The 12078-nt window shown below is 34.6% G+C and overlaps 1 protein-coding gene across 1 annotated transcript; it reads right to left on the bottom strand.

Annotated features, from left to right (window-relative positions):
• Nucleotides 1–1140: 1140 nt before the first annotated feature.
• LOC146921504 (putative apyrase 6) lies at nt 1141–11798 on the bottom strand. Its single transcript, XM_085714898.1, has 8 exons — nt 11020–11798; nt 9155–9267; nt 8554–8661; nt 7233–7287; nt 5905–6096; nt 5675–5772; nt 4913–5109; nt 1141–2073 (listed from the first exon to the last, which is right to left on the bottom strand). Exons 1-8 carry the CDS (start codon nt 11609–11611, stop codon nt 1803–1805), a joined length of 1626 nt encoding a protein of 541 aa, XP_085571024.1. The 5' UTR covers nt 11612–11798; the 3' UTR covers nt 1141–1802.
• Nucleotides 11799–12078: the final 280 nt, after the last annotated feature.

Below are 12078 nucleotides of genomic sequence, written 5' to 3' on the forward strand. Positions count from 1 at the left end.
AGCCTATTTCAAACTTGCATTTAATTTCTTCTACTACTTAATCGATCTAGTTATTTCTTTAATTTCTTAACGGATTCTTTTAAGAATAAATAAGGGGAAAAAGGACAATATAAACAATGAGAAATAAGGCAACATCTTAGTTGAGAAATTTAAATTGGACTAGACATTGTTGATAGATTTGATGAAGCTGTAATCTTTGATGCCTTGTTATGAAAAATAACATCTTATTTGTCATTCAATCTGTAAGGTTGTTAAGGAGGTTATAGATATAGCGGTTGGTTAGTTATTGAACTTTTGAATGAGTTGATCTTCAGGTTGATACTTGGATAGGGTTTTCGACTAGTACTGATGAGGAATGTTGATAAGTCATGAAGTCTTTATAATAAGTGGTCAAAATGAATATGGTGCTGATTGTAACTAGTGTCGGGGTTACTACTAAAGGACACAAACTCATGTTTAGAATGAGATTGTTATAGTCCCTTGAGTATAACTCAGTTGGCGAGGATGTTGCAGTATGCAGGGGTAAGGATTCAAATCCTAGATCCCCACTTATTTACATTAAGGCTTGAATAGCCACTAGGCTATTAGGAAAAATAAATAAGGTTTACATATTTAAAATGAATATGGTGCAGTCAAAATGCTGACATTTTAGTGAAATTCTGCATTGCCAGTTTCAATCATGATTTTATTTTGCAATCGTAATTATTAAAAGTCAAAATTAAACATTGCAGTTTATGGAACTTTTTTATAAAAAAAATATGTAGTCTAAAAGGTATTTGATCAACTTTTATAAATACTAGGAATTTTCCACACCCTCCAACATGTATAATTTGAAACAATATATATGTAGCCTACAAATATACTTCGACAATTATGTTTTTTGTATTGATTGAGAATGCTCCTCCCAAATATTATTGTGACATGCTATATAGTATCTAATCCAATTCAATTAAAATTTGAACCCAACTCGTGAGCATAACTCATTTGATAGGGACATACCATATTCATTGGCCGAGGTTCAAATCCAAGATTCCCTACTTATTCACCTTTAAGGGAAATATTCTGACAATACAAGTCCAACAAACTATTGTTACACTTGTAATTTAACATCTAACAAGTACCAGATGACCACATTAAAGGTTTCTTAGACTAGACCTCACTTCATATCATTGATTTCAGGTTTTTCACGGCTGGAAATAAAGAATGAAAATTGCTAGCAACATACTACTCACTATTACAATCTTTTCAACACATACTTCTATTGGTTGAAATTTATAAATCCCGTTAAATATATAAAGAACTTACATAATTAAGTGAGACCAGATTAAATTTAACCAATAAGAATAAATATGCTGGAACTGCGCTCTCTTTGCATTTTAGCAATTGGCAAATGTATCAGTTGAGTCATTTTTTGGTACAAAGGTAAAAATTACAAAAGATCACACAACAAGGTATTTTCTGTTCAAGGATGCAATTCCACCTGTGAATTCCCAAAGCTGACTTGCTCCACCTCTTGCCCTATTTTTGTTATGTGTAACCAGTATAGCGAGTGGCATAACACTAGGTTCCTGACTTGCTGGATTTGACTAAACACAAAACGAATCTTACTACTCTACACTAGTTCCTCAATCTCCACATGCTGCATCCAAGTCCAGTGTTGTACAATCTCAGGCCCACTAGCACGGTATTGATGATATGACGTACATGGCCATCAAGTGAGAGAGAATAAATATTTTCGTCAAAATCACAACATACGGCCATGTATGTATACCAAGAACCAGGATCTGATATACTATCAAGCATTACCTACCAACTCGTGTAGTTATATAACGTCCCTTTTCAAGGTCATAAATAGTCTTCAATTGAGGTTTCCTCCACCTAGATATAGACCATGCTGCAAACAACAATATTACGAAAATTCCAACCAGAGAGAGGAGAGTAGGCGATTCATTACTGAAAATGGAAGCAAACCAGGTGTGGTTCTGTGTATCTGCATCAGCTGTAGTTTGCATAATAAAAGCTCCCAAAGCCCAATCGAGCGGAATACTTCCCACCTGATTAGCAACCTTGATCCTGACCAACAGTGATTCTAGCCCATTAAGATTCAACCAATAGGGACACAAATAAATTGACATGAGAAAAGAACAAAACATGTACGCAATGTCAACCCAGAAATTGACAGGTACAGAATGATTGTTACCAATGGAGCCAGGAAACTAGAGGCATACTGATTAAGTGGGAAAAAAAGCCATCAAGAGGCAAGCAGTAGTTCCTCTTTCAATTTACATATTTTGGATGCATGATATAGGAGTGCAGAAAAAATCATGGTAACCAAGTCAAGTCATCATAAATGTCGCAACAGAATTGAGAATTCCCAATAAGCGATATTGAAGACCAGATCCCTCTAGACATCATACAATTGTAGGGTATGTCTGGATGGATTGGAGGATTTTGGATGAGAGGATAATGAAGGGCTTTGATATATATTTGAGATTTTTCTAAATATGAAAGAATAACATGATAGGTGATAACAAAGAAAATTAAGTCACAATTCATTTTTAGTAACATTTAATAACTTCATTAATTTTATTTTTTTAAAAATGTCCACCCCTCCTCTCCAAAATCTTCTACCCAAATAGCCTTTAGCAAATTATGCTTGCTACCCAAGGTTTGGGATTTTAAAGATGATACCGAGTAACCGACCTTGTTTATATAACTAGACCATCTTCTTTTAATTTATGCACTCTAGCATCACTAAATATTCTTATGGATAACATGAGATTAAAAGTTCAAGCAGGACTAGTACAATGCACTTTTAATAAATAGGTTACATAAAGTGAATAAACTATCTGTTGGAAAAATTAGACATAGAATTATCATTAGATAATAAATTCCCCTAAAAAAATTAAATAATAAATTCAGAATAAATATTAACACCAATAAATTGACTCTAAATAAAGTGAACTGAGTATAAGAAACTTATCGATCTTAATGACCGAGGCGTGCAAAAAGCATTGGGCTTAGGAGTATTTTTCCGCCACGGATTAGTTATCCGATGCAGTTGGCCTAACAGCTAGTACTCTCCAGGATACAACAGCCACTTCTTGCTAAAACCGCACATGAACTAGCAAGGTCTCATAAAGAACTTTTTGGATGCTAAAGGGAACTTAATTCTCTTTATAATTTACACATGAATATTCATAATTATAAAGAGAATTAAGTTCCCTTGAACATCCAAAAGTTGTTTCTGAGACCTTGCTAGTTCATGTGTGGTGTTAGCAAGAAGTGACTATTGTATCCTGGAGAGTACTAGCTGTGAGGCCAACTGCACCGGATAACTAATCCGTGGTGGCAAAATACTCTTAAGCCCAGTGTTTTTTGCACACCTCAGTCATTAAGATCGATAAGTTTCTTATACTCAATTCACTTTATTTAGAGTCAATTTATTTGTGTTAATATTTATTCTGAATTTATTATTTAATTTTTTTAGGGGAATTTATTATTTAATGATAATTCTATGTCTAATTTTTCCAACACTATCACCCCCAATTTTTAATTAAAATGGGTTTTGTTTCTCATTTCTTCTTATCTCCCATTTCTTTACCCCAAGCCACACCACTGAACTAACGGAACAAATGGCCATCCCACGTAGGTAGCTCGGTTGGTGAGCTATGGGACGTTGAAGGAGGAGGTCCTAGGTTCAATCCCCGGAAACTAACATTGCTAACATTTGCCTATATAATAAATAAATAAATAAATAAAACAGAACAACTGGCCAATGACGAGGCTTCCATCTATTTGGCATACCCACATGGAAAGAAGCAACTCTGCACCACTCAGGCAACAAATTAAAACCTCCATATAACCAACCGAAGCACCATCCTTTTTGATATCACACAGCCAAGCCTCAACAGGAATCAACAATTTGTCAACATTAAAAAATACCCAAAATGATTATGAGACTTGACTCAATCGCCATCACTGATTTCACCACAAAAATAATATTTGTATCGAGCCTACAACTTAACAGCAACAACTTCCATCAAGACAATAGGCTCCTTATTCAAGTTCTTAATCTAGGACTAATACGACGGATAAGTGGGGGATGGCCACCGAGCTTGCGGAAGTGGTTCCAAATTCCAATGCTGCCATTTCAGGCCAAAATAACACCAAGCCACAAACCCGCAAGCTCGAATAGCCTTCCTCTGCCCAATAGAGTGCCTGTTTGGTGAGCAGCTTCCTCTGCAGCCTGACCCACTTGCAACCCGTCCAAGAAACCAACAAATCTTAACCTACAGTGTCACAAGCAAGACAGAAACACCCATTGCTCTCCCTCCCAGCAAGAGACTACACAACAACCATGGATTACTCTACCCTTCAAACAAACCTAGCTGCACCAGCAACTGCCTTTAGCCCTCATCCATTCATCACCTTTCTCTTGTTAGGTTTCAATTGACTGGAGAGAATAGGTAGAGGGTTTTATAGGAGATTTAAAAAATATAAAAATAAAACCTTTTTATCTTTTATTTCTCTTATACAGAAAATATACATTGAATGTGCTATTTCTCACCCCTTTCTCTTTTCTCAAACTCTCTCTTACCTAGTTCTCTCTACCACTTTGTTCTCACAATCAAACATATCCTGAGGCTAATGTATCCCGCACTGCATGTGTAGTTTCACCAAACTTCAGGAAGTTATTGTAATTAGCCCTAAAATTGTTGTTTGATGTATGAATGGGACTGAATGTTCAATGCTAATAAGGTAATACTATCTATTTCCGCACTGTACGCATTCAAATATCTTAAAAGAAAAATAAGTGAGAATGCCTCTCATCATCCATATCAATCCCAAGACTATCTATTTCCGCACTTTATATATTCAAATGTCTTAAAAGAAAAATAAGTGGGAATACCTCTCATCATCCATATCAATCCCAAGACTGTCATGAAGCAGAGCAACAATGTACGCAGAAGAGAAGCAATGTCGAAGTAAATCTTCCTCGTCATGGGAGACATATTTTTTCTTTAGCTTTAACCAATCCCCTCCACAGTATTCTTGCCCAGCAGTCATCAACTTGGACAGATAAGCCTGTGGCCCCAATCCGAAAAACTAACACAGCACAGCACCAAAGAATCAATCAGGAATCGATGCAAATGATGTACTTGCCGGACTCAAATATAAGAAAAAATGAACATAAAAGAGAAAAACAAATATAACTAAATACAAACTAATTAAGAATATTGTTAATCTCATTTAACTTTCTTGATCTAATCAAAAAAATTATTGCATTAATACATTGTTGTTCATTCAATTTTCTACAAGAACCAGTTTCATGAGAATACTAATTTGACGGTATTTTGAGAATGATAACATAACATCAAATATGGTGAAGTTTGGAATTTGTTTATATTTGAGTATACCAAACATAACTTGTTTTTGCTTCTATGAGTCGAGCGCGTGTATCAATCATCAAAACAGCAAAAGTAAAACCGAATGTGCTGCATGCTAGTTGTTAAAGAAATACTAGAGTTATTGCTACACTAATATCATTTCCAATGCATCTACTTTAGACTAAAATAAATGCACATGCATAAACATACTTCTTAATAGTAGACAAAACAACACTAAATGAAGTTTAACATATTAACCAATAACCATAAAGCACAAAAAGAACCTTTGATGTGTGAAAGAAATTTTCTGTAGCCAAAAATTTCCCCTGAAGCTTAGGTATAAAAGTTGATCCTATGTCGCAATGCTGATAAGAACATGACTCTGCAAAAGTGATAATGAAATAACCAACTTTAAGCTTCTTCAAAAAAAGAAAAAGAAATAACCAACTTTAAGACAAACAACTCAATTAAAAGGGAATCTAACAATACAAATCAGTAAAACTAAAAGTACAACCTTTCCCCTTTTGTAATAATAGCAATGCTGCAGATCTGCACTCCGAAAAGTTTCCCCTTGTTTGGACGGTGGGATGATAATGACTTTTTTCACTTAGTGAGCTAGGAGAGGACTTCCATGAATCAACATTATAAGAGTACCCTGCAGGAGTACAAGGATCTATGCGCAACCCCTTCTGAATATACTGAGAAGCTGCACTGAGGAGAATAAAGAATCAATACCAAATCATTTTACCATCTGAAGAGATCATGTATATATATTGCATGCCTCCAAGTGAAAAGATTGACAAATGAAAAGCATAAACGGGACATGGCACAACCAAAGGAATGCATAGAGTTATCAAACAATTCAATGTATTTTGCCGAAATAATGTATACAAATTTAGCATTCAGTAGAGAAGTTTTACTCTGTCCGCCAATATAAAGAAAGATAGTACTTCATATACATAAATTTAATTTCAAAATCATGAAAGGGAAAAAACCAGCTAGAATAAACTTATAATAGTTGCAATGTCACTATATTCAAAAGTCAAAGTTCTACAAGGGCATATAACAATGTTAACTAGGGGGATGTCGGGTAGCTCAATTCAAAAGTCAAAGTTCTACAAGGGCATATAACAATGTTAACTAGGGGGGTGTCGGGTAACTCAATTGATTCGAGCTAAGGGATAAAGGAGTTGTAAGTCTTGAGTTCAAACCCGGACGAAGGAGAAAAAAACTAATCTAACAACTAATTACTAACATTGGTCGTTTAAAATGTATACTCCCTCCGTTTCAAAATGAGTGTCGCTTTAGCCAATTGCACACATATTAAGGAATGGAATAAAGTAGTCAAATGTCATAGCAATTTTACCAAATTATCCTAATCAACTATTGGTTTGTTTTTCATTAAAGAAAAAATAATACTTTGGAAGTAGTGTAACATAGTATTAATTGAAGGGTACAATTGAAAAGAAAAAGTTATTATTGCATTGGAAACCGAAAGTGACATTCATTTTGAAACAATTTTTTTTGCTAAAGCGACACTCATTTTGAAACGGAGGGAGTACATAACAATGTTAACTACACACTTCGAAAAATTCTACACATCTGAACAAACTATGTTAAAATGCTTGGATAGTATTTTATCCAGAATAACCTTAATGGAAAGTAGCATATTATTATTTAATTTTTTTAAAATATTTTTTTACAGGAAAAACTACAAATAAATTGTCTAAGAAATTTTAATTAAATGCTTGAAAAATGAAAAAGATAGGCCATAAATTAAATAGAACAATACAGAGTAGTAATCAAGTCTAAAGGTCTTTCAAACTCAGCGTGTGTAATTACCCAAGTTAGAATCTCCTGATATAAGCGTTTCTCTCCATGAGTCATGAGCAACATTCTGCAAAATGAATAACAATTAGAAAGTATCAAACACTGTGGTGTCATTCCAAATTTAGAAGATATGATTAGCCATATGACTCATGAGGAGAATCACATTGAATGAAAAGAAGCCAATAAGAATTATAAACCTTTTGATATGGGTAGTAGGATATAGGATATTAAAGCATAACATTGGGAACATTACTGTTGAAATTTGGGCCAAACTCATCCTCACAAAATCGGCTCGTGAGGCGAGGATCAATGTAGTCAGGAACGAGTTCCTAAGTAGGTTCGATTGGCTGGTGAAAGGACGTAAAGTCGGGGAACATAACACGGTTTGTAAGAACCCACTCAAGGGCAAAGTTGTAACTTCACACACATACACACACGAAAACATGAAAATTATTATACATAAACAAAATAACTTATAAATCACAACATCAAACTAAGTTAATTAATAATAGTTTGTCATTTTTTATATCATTTACTACTGTTTTTTCTAAAATAAAAGGCAAGGTATTTATTATTTATTTATAAAATCATGACCTGTGCATTCAGAGCAAGGTGGCGTGTTTTGTTAAAAGAAGAAGGTATTTTACTATTTTATTTCTTTTGTGAGAGAACAAAAGTACTGCAATTTTTCTTTTTGAAAGTCACGTGTTTTGTTAAAAATGTAAGTGTTTTATAAAAGGTAAGGTATTTCGGATTTGGGCCTTATGGCCCAAACAAGAGATAAGCCTTCTACAAGTTTAACCTAATTTGACCTAGTCCTCTTCTTCCCCATGGAGTTTCCGCAACAGAAACAAAAAACAAGAGTTGCAGATCTTGATTGCATCTTCTCTTATACCGTGTTTCTCTTCTTCTCAATCTACTTTAATGTCCAGATCTCGTGTTTTATACAATATTGGCCAAAAAAACTCGATCTGCCCACGAAATCGACCAAAAACGACACGGAGCAAAGTCGAAGCACGACGGAGTAGCTGAGGCACGTAAGATCGTGCGATCCTACGTGCTGGGACTCGATCCTGGCTACCTTGGCGAGGATTGCCCCCACTTATAAACACATGTTCATGCCATATTTTGTCCAATGTGGGACTCTTTAACAATTACCATCCCCACTTACAAGTATTAACTAACATAAAAATAAATGTTTCACAAGTTTGCAATTTCTTTCCCATGAAACATCATTGGTAAATTAAGATTAAGATTCCAATAAATCAGTATACACACACATGCTAATGAGCCTTAAGAATATACTCAACACAAGAAAGAGATTAATAATCACCAGGCCAAAATGAAGCAAGCTGTGGCTGTAAAGGTTGTAAGTGACATTCCCAAATTTAATATTGCGTGAGAACAAAGGCAGCATCGCTTCTCTTGATACAAAGGTTACCTAAAATAAGAGTAAGTTAGAAATTCATTTGTCATGTGATAGGAACCCGTAATCAAAAAGAAGATGAAACTGTATTATTGAATTAAAAGAAATATTACAGAAGATTAACCCCTCTGTAATTCCAGAGCAAATGCTCCTTCAAAGTGCTAACAATGAATCTCTGCCTTCCTAATTATTAAATCTATTTTCCTGAATCCTCCCCACAGTTCTGATTGAATGATCTTATTTATAATAGTAGGAAATAAACTGCCTAACTGCTCCTAAGAAATACAAATAACTGCATATTGAACAAACTGCTCCTAAATAACCATATATTAAAATAAATGATTGCATCAGCAGTTACTCTTTCAATACCACCCGATACCTAACATCACGCTTCCCAATAAGTGGATCATTCTCTAAAACATTAGCTTTACTAAGCAATTATGTATTAAAACATTAGCTTCCCAATGAAATTTTCGAACAATAATAAATCAGTAAAAAAAAGTCTTACCTGAGCAGAAGCACCACCAAGTTCAATAATGCCAGTAGTCTCTGAAGGATCACCTCCAAGAGTCCCCAGAGCATGATTAGCAACAACCCAAGCATACACTCCTTCATCAGAACCTGAAAAACCACAATAAAGTAACACAAGTTAAATCAAAAGTTAAGGAAAACAAATAACCAATAAATGTAGACACTATGACTAATCTTCAAGCATCACATCAATATTATGATGCTGCTGACACCAAGAAAATGGGCATGACAAACCAAACTATGGTTGGAAAAAAAAAAAAAAAAGAGTGAAAGAAATGATATAATACTACAAGTCGACAACTAGGTCTACTACATTGAAAATCCTTGAGATATCCACAAGCATCTCCTTCACCATTGAATCTTATGCAAATATATTTTCTTCAATCACTTTGTAATAAAACATTTTCCCTCTCTGCCTTTCACATTCTTCCTTCCAACATATTAAATTAAATGGTCTCATCCTTCTTGAATAATCAAAACCAACACTGTTGGTATATCATGCTACACACATGTTGGTTATATCAACTCAGATTTCATCACTAATGCCAACATGAGAATCATACTTCCAGTCAAGTAAACTAGCAAAGCCTCATTTCATAAACACCAAGTCACCAACAATACAGTTACTCCCTCTTGTCTCAAATATAAGAAAAAAAGTACTATTGGTCTCAAACATAAACAAACTGAACTACTTTCACTCTAATAAAATAGTTTCATTCCTAAAATACCGCTCAATTAATATACATTTAGTTTCTGATGACTCTTATTCTCATAAAACAAGTTCCAATGAATGACATTTTATAGAAAATTACACTTGTGTTGTTATGAAATCAAGAAGACTAATTGAACTTAAAACTATTTTTTTTAGGGATTAAACTATATTTCTTATCAATGTAAAATTAGTTACTTTTGCTTATATTCAACGCTGAATGAAGTATTTTATAAACAAATAAATCTCACATTCAAAATTTCAAGACCTTCCAATTCAACAAAACATCTCAATATTAAAAACTCGAAAAGCTCAACTCTACTAATGTTAGTTTGGCAAGACACAACTTTGGGCTTATAGCTTCTAGCTTGTAAACTAATATGACTAAAAGAGACCCATTTCATATCCGTTATAGAACATTTTAGCTCTTACGAGCTTATAGCTTATTTTTATTAGCTTATTGTGTTTTTCGATAACCTAGTTCAAGTGGCTTATAACTAAACTTTTTTTTTTTATGTCAATACATATTTATAAGCTAGTTCAACTGCTAGTTTTACCAAACGCTACAAATTTAATCAACTAGTTTATCCGCTATAAGCTAGCTTATAGATAAGCACAATTTTTTACCCAACAAAGAAATTCCTTAGAAAACATAAAATAGGTAAATTTAGGCTATGTTTGGCAAAAATAGTGGATAATGATAACTTCTTGTAGAAGATAGCCTAGATGAGCTAGCTTGCAGCGGATAAGCTGGATGAGCTAACTTGTATTGGATAAGCTAGCTAATAGCGAATGAGCTAGAGTGAATAACTTATAAGATAGCTTATGGCGGTTGAACTAGTTGATTGAATGTGCTGTGTTTGGTAAAATTAACAGTTGAACTAACTTATAAACTTGAAATGACAGGGGTAAAACTGATAGAAAAAATGATAAGCTAAAAGGTTTAAGCTAATTGAAATAGCTAATCAAAATAAGCTATAAGCTCATGAGAAGACAAAATAAAAGTTACCAAAGAGTCTTTTTCTGTCATGATCTTATAAGCTATAAGCTCAAAATCATGCATTGCCAAACAAAGCTTAGCTTCACCGTAAAAAAAAAACAAACAAACAAACCCATAAAACAAAAATCCAAACCTGTTATAACAGAAGCCCAATCATCCCTAAACATAAATCCAGAAACCCTTAAAACCTTCCTACAAGACTCCAAAATCTTCTCTTGAACTTCAACATCAAGCATTCTCATCCCAGCAGTAGCCATAAGCCGAATCTCCGTTTCCCTCCAATTCTCCTTCGGGATCCGACTTTTCGCAAACTTCACCACCTCCAACAACGATCTCCCTGCCCCATCCGGATCATTCCCAAACGACGATAAACCCGGATTCACCCTCATAGAAACCAAACTCTTCTTCCCAAAATCCAACGCGTTTTTCATCTTGTATTTAAAGACATGAACCCTAGTTCCTGTGCTTCCACCGTCGATGATTATCCGGTACCGGAGAGTTTTTTCCGGCGAGGAAGAGAAAACGGTGTAGTATGTGAAGATTAAGATGAATGAGAAGATGAGAAAAGCGATGAACGTGTTGTTGAAAGATGTGCAACGTGAATTTGTGGTGGTGGTGCGAGAGAAGAGATTTGTGGAACGGATTTGGAGTTTTTTTGTTGTTGGATGATCCATTTCGTTTGGATTTGATGAATCGACCCGATTTCGAGCGTTCAATCGTCGCATCAAATGAATTGCGGAAGATGGAGAAGGACGGAGATGTTGATCATTGATGAAGGTTCGCCGGAGATGTTGCGGGCGGTGATGGTGGTGGTGACGGCTCCGTTCTCTCTCCAGACGCTGACGGAGAGAGAGAGAGAGAGAGAGAGAGAGAGATTTAAGGAGTAGAAGATAAATAATTAACGCGTGTGTGCAATTTTTTTAATTTAATTTTTAAACTTTTAAGTAACTAGCTAGTTTTTTTTGTGGAAAATTTTGAGGAGGTGCTCCTTAAAACCTCTCTCCCTCTCCTAAAACTAGATCTAATCTAAGCATACCCTTAAATTGGAGGAATTATGTCAATTTTACAATTTATATATTTTATCCATTTTTAAATTCAAATTTTTATCTAGTTTTTTCTCTCACCTAACCGATCAAAGAAGATTGGACTATCAGGTGACATGAGAAAAATAGGAATTTGCTCTTCACCCTAC

Source organism: Medicago sativa, chromosome 5, assembly GCF_051527215.1.
Source record: "Medicago sativa cultivar Bolivia chromosome 5, Bolivia_mono, whole genome shotgun sequence".
Classification (NCBI taxonomy): Eukaryota; Viridiplantae; Streptophyta; class Magnoliopsida; order Fabales; family Fabaceae; genus Medicago; species Medicago sativa.